Consider the following 17,789-nt stretch of genomic DNA (forward strand, 5'->3'; position numbering starts at 1 on the left):
AAAAAAAATGAAAATTTAGTATTTTCACTTGACCTTTGATACCATGGCCCAACACTTTCCTAGGGAATTCTTATCTGGTAAACTTATATACACTAAAGCCCCATTTTAACAGAGCCTTTCAAACTAGAGTTGCCGTGACATTGTCTGGGTAGCATCAAGGTAATCTTGTTTTATCCTGCCTGTTAAAACAGTCCCCGCAAAATGTTGCTTGGACATTGTCACGGTAACTTCTGCCAAATTCTACCCTAGCCAGCTAGGGTAATTACCCCGGCATTACCCTGGCCTTACCACAATATTATACCGACAACCCTTCTACAACAATGCAACCGAAGTAATATTCCTCTGATACACTTAACATGCATGCGCAACATTGTGGACAGAGAATGACTGACACACCATGCACTGATCATGTGAATGGATTGTAACCACTGATCTCTATGTAGCTGAGATCAGTGATTGTAACCACATTCAGTATGTGCACAATCCAAAAACAATAGGTGGTGCCGGCTGGTGGGCAGGGTAGTCGCATCAGTGGACACACTCCCTTTGTGGAAAAATACCCAGCAAAGGCTTTCGGTGTGTGTCTGTTAAAACGTTACCCAGTACTCTCTTCTGTAGTTTTATTGCCCAAGGCGAGGAGTTTTGTTCTCTGGACGTTGGTAAGGTCTGTTAAAACAGGGCTTAAGTTTGAAGAAAATACCTTCAGGCATTGCATAGATATGGGGGAAATTGTGAAATTGTAAGAATTTGACCTTGACCTTCAACTTTTGATCTCAAAATAAACATATCTGTATGACCCTGGATATGACATCAGCCTAAACAATGAACTAAATTCTGGTTGGCAAACAAAGCCAGAACAAATTATGTAATTGCTATAACGGCTAATAAAAAAAAGTTGGGAATTTCTACATGTCCTTATACACCAGTGTATCTTTGCACAGTAAATGGTGTCATTCCTATATATGAAGAGTTTTATAAAAAAAAGAGCTAACTCCATTCTTGTTAAATTGAGATATTTGAGATTAAAGCTGCTAAAAAACAAAGAAAATAATAAGAAAATATGGGATATTCTTAATCATAAATTCTAAAATATTCCTTGTTATGTTATAAGTGAAGTATTACTGGAGAGGTTCTGTTTTGCTCTGTCTGATGATGGATTTACTTTGAAATGTTGGAAAATGGTGCTTAGCTCATTTTGCAATAAAACTTTTCATATTTTTCTAACTGCTTTAATGAAATACAAACACTTGATGTGTATATCAAGCACGGCCTTATGATCAGTATAAAGTCATTCTGTGGATGGATTTGCAATTCTTACATGATATTGTTGCAAAGTTTGCCTGTGTGTCACAAATCTCTGCATGTGGAGTGAGGGCTGTACTAAAAAACAAATATACATCCAAACAAAAACTTGGATGTAAGCACCAAAGTGTGAAAGCAATAGCACTACCCCTTCAAATAATGCATAAAAACTATCCGTGTCTAAAACAATCATATGGCTGAAATGAATATAAACACAGTCTGCCACAAAAATACAGCTAAAAATCACATTGGAAAGGTGGACGCACAACTTGCAAAATTCTGCATAACAATAACATTCTTGTGTCTAGTCCCCTCCCATACACATACCTCAAGCACATACACAAAAAAGTCAGTAGAAACGGCCACAGAAGTCTCTATCAGCTCACTTGCGAGAATGTCACTGTTGCCATGGAGATATAGTATGGCAACAGCCACAGCTGCACTGAGGAGAGTGAACATCTTGTGTGGCAAATAAGCTTGTCTCACATTTTTTTTTCTTTGCACATCTATTCTCTCTGCAGAGTGTGAACACCCCATAAAACCATCTTACATGATTGGTCACTTTTCAAAGTGCGTGATGCATTGCATGTTGAATCCACTCTTTTCTCCTAAATTGGTAGCGTGCATATGAAAATGATCATACGTGGTACTGCAGACACACACAGCAAATAAAAGGGAATGCAATGTATTGCCCAAATATGTCTACCACAGTAATTACCTTCCCCCCTTCCAAGGGGCAGTCGGCTCTTTACATTCTTTTTTTTTTTTTTTTTTTTTCCAGACAAGCTATGTCATGCATGATTACCTTCCCAGTGCTTGGAAAACTGAGATTGCAATCTATTGAAGGTTTCCTCCACATGATAAAAATATTAGTTGTAGGCAAATTCTTGACATGATTGATCTGTAAATTTCTGACAAAGATAGTATAAAGTTTAATGGCAGAAAAAAACAGTTTTTCTCAAAGAGTCTGAATTTCAGGTGTGAAAGCCACCAGGGAAGTCACACATTCAGAATACTGTTCTTACAGTTGATCTGATGCTCTTGATGGTTACTACCACCCTACGTTGGGCCTTGGCACTTTCAGCAGTTGGACACTCAAAGTACAATGGAGAGAGGAAAGAGTGTCATTGGTGGCTTTTCACAAAGCTTTCGGCCTCCCCTCTGTCATCTATTTCTCTCTCTGTCTGCTACAATCGCTCCTTCTTAGCACTTGGCATTCCCCCTTCTCCTCCTCCTCCACCGCCATCATCATCCCCTCCTGCCGAGGGCAACGGTGACGTCTCCGCTTTCCTCTTGGCGCAACCCGGCCGACCGAGGGCGGGCTTCGTGGCGGTGGACGCCAGAGCGTCCAGCTTCAGTTCCAGCTCGGCCAGCCGCTTGTCCTGCTCCACGATGCGCTTCTCCTGGTCGGTGACGCGGAGGTTCTGGGAGGCCAGCCGGCTGGAGAGCTCGGCGGTCAGCTGCTGCTGCTGGGTCAGCTTGCGGCTCTGCTCGTCGGCCGCCTTCCGCACCTCCTGCAGCTCGTTCTTGCAGGCCTGCAGCTCCCTCTTGTGGCTGTTGAAGGATGCCAGCGTGGCCTTGTACTGCGAGTGCAGCTTGGTGAACTGCTCGCGGGATCCCGGCGGCGTCGAGAGTGTGTTGACCTTGAGGCTGCGGCTCGTCAATGCTTTGGTGAAAATGGTGCAAAGGGGAAATGATAGCAAGAAGATGCAAGTCAGTTAAATCCCAAGAAAACACATTATTTACATTTTACAGCTTGCACTTTCGGAAGTACTCAAAGACAGCAAATGGATTGGAAAAGCATATTGGCTATACAGATCTATATAAGGGTACCAATAGTCCTCAGTTCTGAAATTCAGAAAACATGTTACAGATGAAGTACAGTATCATTCAAACTGTCCAACAATATATTGATCGAAATTAAACTAGGAATTATGATTACATTTGAAGAATACCCATACTTTTAGGCTAATTTCTATATAGAGCATCTGAAAACACAAAATTAAAAGATTCCTTCCTATAAAAAAGATCATACATCAATCATTTTCAAAATCATCACGTCATCTCTGCACATCTTTCATGGGCAATAATCTGAACCAAGGGGCTTACACGACAGTGAGTGATTGGCAAGGTTGGACAGCCGGACTTCCACACCAGACTTCTTCTTCAGGTCAGGGACGATCTTCTCGTCAAAGTGCTCCATGGCCATCGAGGAGAGATCCCGCAGCTCCTGCAGGAGCTCGTGGGTACGAGGAGGGTCCTTGGTGGTTTTCACCAGGTGCAGTACTCTGAAGGCTTCATCTATGACCTGAGTATGTGTTGGAATGAGATAGGGGGCAGGGTGAAGGGAGATGATTGAAGCACAACATTTTACAGCAGGACAAGGTGGGCATAAGATATAAAATTACCAAGATTTGGAATATTTACACAGATAAATGCCATTTTGAATATTTTGAAAGGTCGGCATCACCTTAAGAAAAAAAAAAATCTTCTCAACGATGCTGTACTCATTAGACAACAAGAACTATTCTAGAAGATATTATTAAGATTATCTCATCTATTTAATTACTTTTTTGTTTTTCAGCAGCTTTAATCTTAAATATTTGAACTTTATGAGAAAGGATATCTGTTTTTGCATTTATACCCTACATATGTATACCAATTGGAGAGGCATGATTGATGTGACAAACACCGATAGGCACAAAGGCGAGAATTTATAAAGACAGTGTAAAGCTGTTTCATGGAATTTGCAAGTTTTGACTGCATACCCCAGGTAAATGAACATGACAACATAACACACACACCATAGTGTAAGACATATAATATGCAAGGCATGCCTACTTCAAGTTTGTCTAAGGTCCATGGACTAAATCTAAATCGATTTGACCCAATTCTTGAAAATGGGCAAGGGCAACTTTAACCACCAGGTAAATACTATCTTCACTCATGCTCACACAAAGGCAGACAAAGATGATAGAATATTTCAATATTCTCATCTTCAGAAGCAGGTGGCAGATTGCTCACAGTTAATGGAATAATTGCATCCCTTAATAGCTGAAGCAGATGGCTTGCTGATCCATACCTTCGAGGTGTTATATTCTGATTTGAACTGTAATCCCCATGCAACATTTTTGGGGAAAAAATGCACCTGGGGTCTAGCTCTGCTCCTACTCTTATACTGGAAGATATGAACCTGGATGATTTTGCAGAAAATTTTTCCATTTTCCATGCATATATTTCCCTGCATCACTTCCTAGGCTTTCATGTAGAGAGCAAACATGAGGAATGCAGTTCCAAAAGCAAACAGCTGCAATTTTTCAGCAAATCAAACTGATGCTTGCATAACATTATTTGAATCATCATATTTGATGCCATATGATTTTTTTTTTTTCAGGGAATGCAAAAGAGGGAAAAGAAATGAAGGTATTATGTTTCATTTTCATTGGTATTGGATATTAATTAAAATGGCTTCTGTGCAAATGTCTGCATGTGAAAAGCCTTATCATATCAGGATACATGTACTTGTAGCATTTGATTCTCATTGAGCCTACTCATTCAATATGCCACAAAGATCTTATCTGTAAAATGATTATTAGTCGTAGGCAAACCAATTGGCCTGACCAATCTTTTAATATCACGAGATGATCATAATATACCATAAGATGATTGTGCTCACCTTTCCCGGTATGAAGCAGCAGAGCTGGAGGTCAATGTACTTGGTGTAAGTCATTGCCAGCAGCGAGAGTCTGGTCTCCACGGCGGACAGGATGTCGCAGTGCCTGGCGAGGGGGTGCATGCGCCGCTCAGACTCCCGCCGTGGCAGCTGGGCCTTCAGCTCCTTGGCACACTGGCTGTGGTACCGGTCTAGCTTGGTGAAGCCCTGGTTCAAGACCTGCTGCCCGATGCGGTTAAATCGCCGGCATAGCTGAAACAGATGGAGAGTCAGCATAGAGCAGTGTTAACCCGTTGAAGATCAGTCCTGAGCATACTCGAGCAGGTGTCTTTGGGAAATGTGTGTTATAGCAAAATCACTCCGTCCTAAATAGATCAGGGGAGAATGAAACCTAAATACCTAATGTGGATAGAGTGAATGCAGCAATATCAAGTAGAGCACATCAGTGAAGTTTGAGGAAAATCAGACGATCTGTTCAAAAGTTTGAGTTTATAAAGTTTCGGTGCCGTCATTGCTGGATGAGAAGAATACAGCATTTCATGATGACATGCATGGACAAGGATATAAAGAAAATACAAAGAGAATTTGACAAGTTTGATTTTAATTTGTTACTTAAAGCCAACTTTAGCATGTCAAGGCACTCTCAAGCAAAATCCATACTATGAAGATTTATTCTAAAATTTTTACTATTGAAGACATGACTAAATAATATAATAATGTATGGGCTCATAGATCTGAAATCTTTGGTAATACCCATGACAGTACCTTAGATCATAGTGTATGGAATCTAGCTATGAGAAAATTGGGTCAGTGAGTCTAATGATATCTCTCACAACAGTCACAAGTTTGTGTTAGATCTAATTGCTCATAGGTTACTATGATGCTTACGACAATTGTAATATAAAAGGTTATTACTAGGTATAAGAATAGTATACAAGGTGCTGGCTCTCTTATGCAGCAGCAACAAGATTTCAAGACTTTAATTTCTGTCGGTATATTGGGTTATCAATGCCACATCTGCCATGTTAAGGTGCTTTTGTTACATGTAAACAAAAACAACTGATGTCTGTTGTTTATTAACAACAGACATCAGTTGTTTATCACGGATCCTGTTTTTCTTTCGGTTTGTTTGTTTCATCTGTGCATGGGAGTGATGATGAAAAGATATGTGTCAAAAGGAATTAATGACTGTTCACAGGAGCTGTGTCTGGTTTGTGGCTACAAGACCCTCTAAATCAAGATCTAAAAATGTTATACTTTATTCACAGACAACAAATGTATTACACCTGGAACTCAATGTAAACTTGGTAATGAATCCAAACAGCTTTTGCCAGGAAAAGACATATTGTGAGCAAGTCCATTACAGCAGTTCACACCATTAAGTCATGCTATCATATGGGTACATTTCTCATTAAAGTAAATCCGAATGGCATACAACTGAGATATTTTGGAGAAGTGGTATTGTTTTATTTTTAAAAACCTAGTTTCTTACACCCACTACAGTTGATTTATTTGCTTATTGCACTAGTGCGAAGAGTCTTTGAGCCCAACAAAAGACATATTCATTAAAAAAAAAAAAATCAAATTTGTTCACTTTTCAGTAAGAAGGCATGAAAACCCTAAATGTCTTCATAACAAACACTGCACCAACATTCCAACTGAATATCAAATGGAATGACTGAAGGTTGGGGGTTCAAGTTCAAGTTCAGGTTGGAACCCTGGATAATATCAGGGAGGTGAGACAAAACACCTCCCTGATAATATCGCATCAAAAGCCTGTATACTGTTTGTGGAGGAGTCCCAAGAAGAAGTTTCAGCTATAGATCGCATTATGGATCCTGCTGAACCGTATTTATGCAAGAGTGGCATGTGACAGATGCACTATTCAAAACATGTCCCATATTGATATGGGTGACTAACATGGAGCCTGTTGCACACACTTGGTATGAGACTTCAGAGTTGTGGGGGGCACATCTAATATTTCTGGTATTGGTTGCCTAGCTATTTAAAGGGAAAGCACAGTGTTCAGAAGGGCTTTTAATTCATCTTCAACCACTTGGACTTTGCTTGCAATATGGCGAAAGGGTCTTCCATAAAATCTGTCCAGCTGCAAAGATAATGAGCTGTTTGGATTATTTTGAGATCAAAAGTGTAAAATACAATTGTACATGTAGTTCCGATCATAGTAGATGACTTTTATACATGAAGTGTCCTCCCTGCTCAGTAGTGGGTATTAAAGGAGAATGTTATGTAACAACAAATCCTAGCAGTTAGTATTTCCCAACAACTGCATATGATTCACTCTCACACGTAAGATTGACGGATACTGCTGCGGCCTGCTTTGTGATTGATAATAAGCATTACAGTGCTGTACGTAGCCATGATTGGGTATGCTCTGAGATTGCAATACTTCTGGCATACCTTCTATGCTAATATTTCACATTTTCATTGTTCATTTTCAGCTTCAGTTCAGTTTCATTGCAACTGAAATTGTGCTATCACAGCATTATTTAACATTATTGTATATGAGGGAGAAAGATTTGCGGTGACACCATGTGTGTAGTCCTTAAGCGGATCGTTGTTTGGCAGAAGAGCCTAGAAAGAGGAAATTGAAGAGGGAGCGACATATGGTGGTTGTAAGGAGGGCAAAAAGTGAAGAGTGGGGGACAGTAATGGGCTAGAAGTTGAAGTTGCACTAGTGGAGACAGTAAAGAAAGGAACAGAGAGAGTGGTAAGGAAGAATAGAGTGAGAATCAAGTAAGACGTTCGGACATCGTTACAGGGAGAAAGATGAAATAGAAGGGAAGAGGAAGATGGAGGAATTGAATGTTGGAAAATCATGGAGATAGGAGAGAGAAGTGAAGATTCATGAAACCAAGAGAAGAACGAAGTCGGCGAACTAAGGGTGTGTTTATGCTCAATTTGCGAAGGCAGAATCAGCGTTTTGAAACGCTGATTCAAAACACTGATTCAAAACGCCGTTCACGGGAGCACTGTTTATGCTCACTTTCTTCGAGTCTTGGAATGAGCGTTTGCGATTGCTTCGCTGACCTCAGCAGAGGCAGGTCAAATTGGGGCGCGTGCTGCGATCGGTGGCCTGGCCTGGGAGAGCAGCTGGGAAAGACATGCATATGCACAGTACATGGGAAAACTGCACAAGCAAGGGTAGCTGGCTGGCCAGGCGCGCTTTTTCACGTGAACCGGAAAGGCGTTTAGATGACGTCACTCTAAACGCGTTTAGAAACGCTGTTGCGTTTATGCTTCCCTGTCAAACGTGATTAGTCAGAAACGCCGATCGTAAACACAACTTTTTGTGCGTTTTGGATCGGCATTTTGAATCAGCGTTTCTATCGAAGTGAGCATGAACGCAACAGCGTTTTGCACTAATCACGTTTCAAAACGCTGATTCTGGCCCAAAAAGGGGAAGCATAAACACAGCCTATGTGGACTATGGAATGCGGAATCAATGGAGAAAGGACGAATAATCCCGCGAAGGAAAGGTAAGTCGAGGAGAGATGAGACTATGTTGAGAGAAGGGGTAGAGAGAGAGGGGGGCGGGGAGAAAACAAAGAAAAGAAGAAGAAAAAAATGAAATTCAAGAAGTAAAGGAGAGGGGGCTTGGGTGGATCCTAGAAATAAATGCTGCAGAGGAGAGGGGAAAAAATGGAGAGGAAAATTGATGACAGTTAAATCCTGAGAAAGTTCCTGTGGGAGAAATGCAAAATGAGAGATCAAAGTAAGGTTAAAGTATAGTCCTGAGGGGAAAAGGCAGGAGAAATAACCTGTGAAGAAAACTGTAAATTAATACACTTGTATTTCTTATCCATTTTAGATCACAAACTGACAGTTTCTGCAGGCATATGAAAACTATACTTTCCCTTTAAGAATTGCAATTTGTCTTTGTGATCTGACTGAAATAGAGAGAAGGACACAGTGGCTAGTGGTACACTCCTACATATGGGCAGCAGTGTGACGCCTGACTTGTCATTCCAGTGAGCCAGCCGTCATGTTGGCGGCTGGCTCTGCGGCATGTTTGTGGGTGGCACAACAGTGTGTCAACAAGTCTGAGCGAATCAACACCACAGTTTCCATGGTCACAGCGAATGACAGAGTGTATTGGCCCAATGTGTCATAGCAGATTTGCCAACTACCTTTTGGGATCAAAATCCAGTCATGGTGACATCAATTCACGTATACCACAAACAAAGTTTCTGTCTCAACAGCAGTTCTTTTGCTACCCTTCTTGGAGCCTCTGGCTACCATAATGATGGACTAATTACTGTGTCCTGAAACAACATTTCCAGTAGGAGTATTCCCACATGCAAACAGCAACAAACAAGACTGCAATGTTTACCTTTAAAAGAAAACATTACTTAAACCTTTAAATTCTCCTAATCTTCTCTTCCTTGTTCATACAGAATGCTAAAAACCCATGAATTGACTTAAATCATTCTTCAATAATGACGAACATCATCTTAACTGACCTAATTCATTATACAAAACTATATGGGAATACATTTTCTGCTAAAGCATTTGGAAATGCAATATGTGTGTCACCAGCAATCTCGCAATAATTTCTTCCAAGAAAGGCCTGCTCTAAAGTGTCTAATCATTGGTATAACTTGGGCATATGAGGAGTAAAGTACAAAGAATCAGACTGTTGTTGCTTGCCCATTAAAATATTTGAAATATATGCACAAATGAAGTAGGACAAGTACCTCTAAACCCACTGTTGAGGCAAATTTCCACTTCCTATTATATGTTCAAAAGTTATATTATAAAATGAGCTTGAACCAAACACATCATTGCTAAACATAATTAGCTTGTGATATGTTTAATGCTAAAACACACAAACTTGAAACCATTGTACCATTTTTGCTCTGGAGCTCTTTATAGGTACAGACTACTGTATGTTGCCAAATACACACCATATACGTTACTTAAAAAAAATCTGAAGGGATAAATCAGAGAAAATATTAGAGATGGCACATGGTAATTATATGTGTATAATATCCATAGGATACACTTTAACAAATGAACATACAGTTAAACTCGCCTAAGTCGACATCGCATATGTCGAATAATCGCGCAAGTCGATAATTTTAAAAAGTCCCGATTTTTCCCCATTGACTTACGTGTATTAATTCACTCATAAGTCGAATTTTTAAAGTCGAATACTCGCTTAAGTCGATGAAATTCCAAGAACATTTTCACGGAAAAACCATTGAATTCACTGTGCCTAAGTCGAATAAGATTTTATTGTGTAATAAATCACTGTCAAAATCACGAGACGCCAGTTTTTGTTTACATACAGTATATATATACCTAAAGAAACTGCGTAAATAAACATTAACGTTTCATTAACGCAAGCGGTTTCACCTGAATCGTTAGTAACGCAAACTAACGATCGGGAAAATTAACGTTTGTAGCAACGATGAGTAACGATCCCTAGCGCAAATTAACGATGTTTCGTTAACATTAACGATAGGTAACGCAAGAACTCACGCGAGATTTTGGTTTTGTAACGAGACCTGGTGAAAGGACGACGTAGCCCCTGCCGAGTGTAGCGATCTATGCCTTATATTTAGCGGAGTCTTTTCGCGAAATCGAATCACGATTTCGCGAATAGTTAATTTGCGACCGGGGTCACCAAAAACGCACGCCGGGCCACCAAAAAAGCCGAATGTTTGCATTCAGTTTTGGAAATGAAGCGGTAACAATCGGTTCCATAAGATGCTGAATAAATTAATGTCAGATGTTTGCTCTTTTAATTTTGGAAATGAATAACGGTAATATTCGATTCTGTATAATACTAAAATAAATGTCGGATGTTTGCTTATACTTTTGGAATGTCAGAGATTTGATTTTGCGTTCGGAAATGAATAAGGATAAAAAAAAAGTATCCGGAAGATGCTGAAATAAATGTCGAATGTTTGCTTTGACGTTCGGATATGAAAAATAATGATATTCAACTCCATACGATGATAAAATAAATGCCGGATGTTTACTTTTACGTTCGAAAGTAAATAACAATTACATTCAGCTCCGGAAGATGCTAAAGTAAATGTCGAATTATCCCTTTGACGTTCGGAAATGAATAACAATAATAATCAACTTTGTACGATGATGAAATAAATGTCGGATGTTTACTTTTACGTTCGAAAGTAAATAACATTAACACTCAGCTCCGGAAGATGCTAAAGTAAATGTCGAATTATCCCTTTGACGTTCGGAAATGAATAACAATAATAATCAACTTCGTACGACGATGAGATAAATGTCGGGTGTTTGCTTTTACTTTCGAAAGTAAATAGCAATAATATTCGGCTCCAGAAGATGCTAAAATAAATGTCAGATGATTGTTTTTACGTTCGGAAGTGAATAGCAGTAATATTCTTCTCCATACGATGCTAAATAACTGTCGGATGTTTGCTTTTAAATTTCGAAATGAATAACAGTAACATTTAGCTGCGTTTGATGGTAAAGTTAATGTTTGATATTTGCTTTAACGTTCGGAAATGAATAACAATAGTATTCAACTCCGTCTGATGATAAAATGAATGTCTTATGTTTGCTTTTATGTTCGAAAGTAAATAGCAATAACATTCAGCTCCGGAAGATGCTAAAATAAATGTTGAATGTTTGCTTTGGCGTTCGGAAATGAATAACTATGGTATTCAACTCAGTACGATGATGAAATAATTGCCGAAAGTTCGCTTTTACGTTCGAAAGTAAATAGCATGTAACATTCGACTCCTGAAGATGCCAAAATAAATGTCAGATGATTCATTACACTTTCGGAAGTGGACAGCAGTAACATTCGGCTCCTTACGATCATAAAATAAATGTCGGTTGTTTGCTTTTCAATTTGGAGATCGAATAACGGTAATATTCTGCTCCGTACGATGCTAAAATAAGTAACAGATTGTTTCTTTTACATTTGGAAATGATTAACGGTATCAATCGGCTCATTTAGATGATGAAATAAAAAGCGGATGTTTGCTTTCACGTTCGGAAATGAATAAGGATGATATTCAGCTCGGTAAGATCCTAGAATGAATGTCGGTTGCTTGTTTTTACATTTGAAAATGATTAACGGCAACATTCGGCTCCGGAAGGTGTTAAAATACTCGTAAATGGTGGATGATTGCTTTTACAATCAGAAATAAATAACGGTAACTTTCGGACCGAACGTAGGACCGATTTAGTTTTGCTTTTTTTTTTTGGTTTTTTTTTTTTGTTCGGGCCACCAAAAAATAAAAATCAATCATTTTGGGGCCACCAAAATAAAAGTTAGTGTGGAGCCCTGGCCTGCATCAATGTGGATAAAGTGTCTTGCTGAAGGGCAAATATCGGGCACACCGCTCCAGCTCTCGGCTCCAGAGTAGACAGCATACATGTACATTATACATATGTACGTGTGGTGTAACTTTAAGTCGATTTTTTTCGACTTACGTACAAGTCGAAACTCGCCTAAGTCGATGTGTTTTGCTCAGTCCCGAGAAGATCGACTTATGCGAGTTTAACTGTAGTCTCATTTCCCCTGTTTTATATTCATTTTTCACAATCTACCCTTTTTTCGTAAAAAAAAAAAAAAAACGCCAACAACTTGTTTTCTACATTTTATTCACAACACACTTCTTACCTATATATTACAACCTTCCACAAAAGTATGGTTGATATAGAATAGTTTTATAATATGCTAATTTAGACTCCTTTGGATTATGCATTGACACAATAAAATAGTCATCCACCCCTTATGAATATTCAACAGTCATTGCTATTTGACAGAAAAGATTGACCAATTTCTATAACATTACATCAGATACCTGAAAAAAATGTGAGCATACCATGCACTTGATTTTGCTTGCATATTTTTGCTAATTTCACAAAATAGCATCTTTTTGAAAACATGGCACAATTACTGTTTCATGGCTGCTCTGTGTGAAGCTCTCTGCAGTAGTTCTCTGTGGTGAGTTATATGTGATAAGTGTGTTTGTCAATAATGGTACACTTGTACAATATGTATGTTTTAGTGGTATCAACATTGGATGTTAAATTTTAATCTAATACCAATTCAACATTCATTGTTAGATTTGTTGAATTGGTGCAGTGACAAGCACATGGTGCAGAATTAAGGGCATTTCTTCAGGATCGCATTCTGTCCTACTACAAGAGAGATGACGTACATTTGTAAGTCAGATGATGTCTGAAAAAAAAAAAAAGGATGCCACCACAGGCAAGCAAGATAGCACTCTCACAGACTATCTATCAAACTTGCATGCAAAATTATGTACTGAGAATCTTGACATCATTCTGCTGTTCACAACATTCTGTAGGCTAAGGCCATCTCACATCAAACTGACATTTATTGCTCTCATGAAATACAGCACTAACAGTTCGATCTTGATTATCTGTCCATGTCCCAACCAGCGTTCATCCAGATAAGCGAATTGGCCAGATATAGGAGACACACTGTTCATGAATATATAGCTGCTGTCCAAGCTGCCATCCCAGTGCACTGGCAGCTAGGCAGGTAGCGTACCCCGCAACGGTGGTGTAATCTATGCTAGCCTGCGCAAAATTGTAGTCCCTTCTTCACAAAAATAAAGTATATCTTTATGTGAAAATCATACGTATGTTTTACCTCATTAGATATTGAGAAACCTATCATGCACATCTTATGAAATTAGTGAAATAGATCCATGAAAGTCACTGTTTTTTCTCAATTTTTGGATGAAAAAAAAAAAGTCCTTCACTGTGTGAACGCGTCCAGATAATAGAGATTTGCGGAAAAAGGAGGCCGGACAATCGAGGTCGAACTGTACTTGGTTGTGTACAATCCACCAAAAAATGGCGCTGAAAATGAGATCACTCTGCACGTATGCACTCGATGTCTCATTAAATCCTGAAACTACCATCAAGACAGACTTTACAACCCCAAAGATGGCACAGTTATTGTCAAAAGCTAAAAACTGACAATTTTCTGTAACATACCAAGAATGGGGGAAAAGCTGAAATCACTGGTGTGAAGAAGATGACGATTCTGAGTGTCGCCAAAACTTTGGACTTCATCGAGAACATGAACAAATGTTATGCTCTTTATGTGAAATTGGTCAATAATCTGGCTGAGCTGTATAGTATTGAAACCTACACTAATATTATTCATCAGAGTTAAAAACACAAAGTAACAAATTTACCATACTTTCTTAACTCTTCAATAGTAATTATTTCTGTGTTATGTACATATTTGAATCTCACTACATGTACAACTTATGTAAAGTGCAGAGATAATTGGTTGATAATTATCATGCGCTATATAAATCACAATTATTATTATCATTATTATCAAGTTCTGAATAATTCAATATTTGCTCCATACGATCCACATTCCACTTAAATCCACAAAATATTGAAAACGCATCAATTGATCATTTCAGAGATCCTGGAAATGATTTGCATTCACCAGTGAAATTATGTCCTCAATGATCAAACCATCTCTTATTCAGATAGTCACTCTTTTATGACAATTCTCTTTTGCTTTTTGTTCCTTCTGTTATTCCTGAAACTGTAACTTTGCCAGACTTATTACTATATTAAGAACACTTCTATAACACTAGAAGCAGATTAGTTTTGAGAGTTTGCCTCCTACAAGTCCATTTTAAAATCTTCCCCTATTAAAGGGTGTGTACAGTTCTGGTCGAGGTGAGGATTTAGCTTTTAATATTTTGTGAGATATTCAGAAACCACTCTATGTGATGTCAAAAAAAAAAAAAATGCAATTCAAACGGGTATCAAAAGTTTATTTGACGAAAATCGGTTTTGAAATAGCTGAGATATCCAAAAACAAGGTGAAACAAAGAGATCCTAATAAAAGGTGTGGCATGTCGCCTTTTATTATTATGACTTTTTTGGATATCTCAGCCATTTGAAAACCGATTTTTACCAAATAAACATTGAATCCTAAAAGTTTTTAAAATTACATGCTCTTTCATATTTCATAAGAGGTTTCTCATTATCGCTCATTATCTCACTTTGGAATGTTCAAAACATGAATCCCTACCTCCACCAGTACTGTACAGTCCCTTTAAAGTACCGGTATGAACAATTAATATTCCGCAAGATGTCAAACACACAATATTTCCAGCTGGTAACATTAAATCTATCTCGTAATATCTTTGAACTCTGCTTATGGAGATATTTTAGTTTATGGGCTCAATTTCTGAATAACTGTTCTCTTACTGTAGCTCCCATGTGAAGATGCTTTCATGAGCCATCTTCTGGAGAAAATGATATTTTTATGAGCTCCTTCACAGAGACACTTCATTTATAAGATCCTAATCCAACACAATATAATGAGGAGTTGTATGAGAGATGCCATCAGGAGACTGCTGCAGGAGATCCGGAGAGTAGGGAAGATATACTTAAATGAGAAGAAGATGGAGGTGGATTGGGCACATTTTTTAAGGATGGAAGCTGATGTCATAATGAGGACAGCTCTTCAGTCGACCCCAGTATGTCAATTATGTTCCAACTTCCAAATAAAAATTCAAATTTTGGAGATTTTTTTCATGCAGGTATTAATAAACAAAAATAAAATTAAAAAAAAATATATTTTTTCACAATTTTGATAAGATTGTGAAGCAGACTTTGAAAACCTTAGATAAAAGTGGAACAGAAAAGAGAGAGAGAAAAAAAGCATACCGGTACCATGAATGATTTTAAGTCGATCTTAATTTCAGATCGACCTACCTGATGTAAATTCTTCGTGAAACACCTCCTGCTTTCTAACTTGGGTCATGGCTGAAGAGAAATTTAAACAACTGTGATTTAGCAACAGCAGCTTTGTTTAATTTTAAATTACTATGGCCACAGTATGGGCATTGGCTATCATCATTTCATCTGTAGCACCTGTAGTATAGCTTCGCATGCAAGCTGCATCAAGGGATTACTGCATCAAGTACCGGTATTGAGTACCGGGGCCTGTTTCATAAAACTTGTCATCAGTGACAAGTTGTCATAGATGTGACAAGCTACTGAAATCCTTGTATCTGATTGGCTGAGAGCAAATTTGTCACAGAAATGTGGCAGTTGTCACTGATGACAAGTCTTCTGAAACGGGCCCCCGATTATCAGTCTTTTTTTCACATTTTGAGCCGCACAGGCCAGGGTTGGCTACAGCATGCTAAGCTCACCTGAGTAACGTTAGACCACTATCAAAATAGCTGAGTGGATCTACATAGCACCACTAGCTGCATCAAGAAAATATGAACATTTTTTTCAAAGATCTTAGTACGTTAATTTGAATAACTGTCTGTATGTAGCATAGCATTGCCTCAACATGGACAAAGTCATACATAGGACCTTTTCTACATGTAAGGTTAAGTTTAATTATTCTAATTACTAGTAGAACCGTCTAGTCTATACTACCCATACCCCTGGCCCTGGGGGTGTTTCACAAAGCCGTTCTTAAAGTTAAGGACTTAAGTGCGACTGGTGATCAGTTCTTGCGTGCTATACTTATCAGAATCTCAATAATTCAGCACAAGAACTGATCACCAGTTGCACTTAAGTCCTTCTTAACTTTAAGAACGGCTTTGTGAAACACGGCCCTGCCTTGGCTGGTGGCCTTGGCCCTTGGCTTGCCCCTCTCTATCCAACATCAACGAGGTCAATAATAGACAATATGGTCAGTGATTTGCTCAACATTCTGTTTAACAGGATGGCCTAACAAAATATGCACAAAATATTAGAAAACTCCCAAAATTTCTCTTGCGGCGTCAACACTGTGTCTTACAATACATCACTGAGACTGGGTAAAATTACTGAGGCACTAATGAGGCATTGTGTGTAACGTTAAAGGCAATGCCATAGTCCCATATGTGCTGGTACGCGTTAGTTGTACGAGCATTGCACTTACCGAACGCAGCTGGCTTATCCGCTCATACGACAAATATGACAAGACATGAGAAAGAACAACATCTGGCACCGATTGTAGAGTTGCAAGACTATCCTCATCATTGCCGGCAGCAGAAGTGGACGGTATATCATCAGCCATTTCTTGCAATTATCATAACCTTACTGGCCAACAATGGTCCTACACCCGTCTTTGCCGTACCACAGCTAGCACAGCACTGCACAAGTACCGCCTACCAGTAGCGGTACGAAAACACTTTGCCCAGCCCAGAGAGGCATGCAGAGCACAGCGAAATAGAGGTTTTTTACTTCATTTGGAAGAAGAAGACGGGATATTCAGTCATTTCTTCCCTGGCAGTACTCCTTCGTTGTCAGGACAGTAGACATGGTACGTAGAGTAAAGTGTTTTGATCTGGTAAGTGGATATTGCTGATTGATGCTATACGCTATCAGCCATTTCGCCCACCAAGTTGTGTTTTTATGCGCTTATGTGCAGGTGAAAGAAAGAAAATAAAGAGATGGAGCTGGGAGAGAAAAAAAGAGGTGGATCGCGAGTTTGGCATCGTTCCTTTCCACGGAGTTCCCCTCTGCGAAACAATGCGCCCTCACGTGTTACAACCGCATGCATCCAAAAAACGCGTTTTGTCAGCCTTGATGAAACGTGACGAGATCTGTGGTTATGCACATACGATTTTTTTTAATCGTTTTGTAAACAGTCTCTCACATTTCCCTGCAACCAATCACAAAATTTTCGTTCGTACAGAGGAACTGTGAGCAAAGAGAGAAGAAATAGGCCTAAAGATGAAGTGTAAATGACACACAGTGAATTACACTTCAAACTAGAATGATTTGAGTGCATAAAGAAAAGAATGATTTCAAGGAAGATGATGAGGTCTTA

The 17,789-nt window shown here is 38.9% G+C and overlaps 1 protein-coding gene across 1 annotated transcript; it reads right to left on the reverse strand.

Annotated features, from left to right (window-relative positions):
- Positions 1-2,252: 2,252 nt before the first annotated feature.
- Positions 2,253-17,082, reverse strand: LOC140229199 (F-box only protein 28-like). The gene is made up of 4 exons (XM_072309472.1): positions 16,896-17,082; positions 4,979-5,227; positions 3,412-3,610; positions 2,253-2,968 (listed from the first exon to the last, which is right to left on the reverse strand). Exons 1-4 carry the CDS (start codon positions 17,031-17,033, stop codon positions 2,490-2,492), a joined length of 1,065 nt encoding a protein of 354 aa, XP_072165573.1. The 5' UTR covers positions 17,034-17,082; the 3' UTR covers positions 2,253-2,489.
- Between the last annotated feature and the right edge of the window lie 707 nt (positions 17,083-17,789).

Source organism: Diadema setosum, chromosome 1 (assembly GCF_964275005.1).
Source record: "Diadema setosum chromosome 1, eeDiaSeto1, whole genome shotgun sequence".
NCBI classification, from domain to species: domain Eukaryota; kingdom Metazoa; phylum Echinodermata; class Echinoidea; order Diadematoida; family Diadematidae; genus Diadema; species Diadema setosum.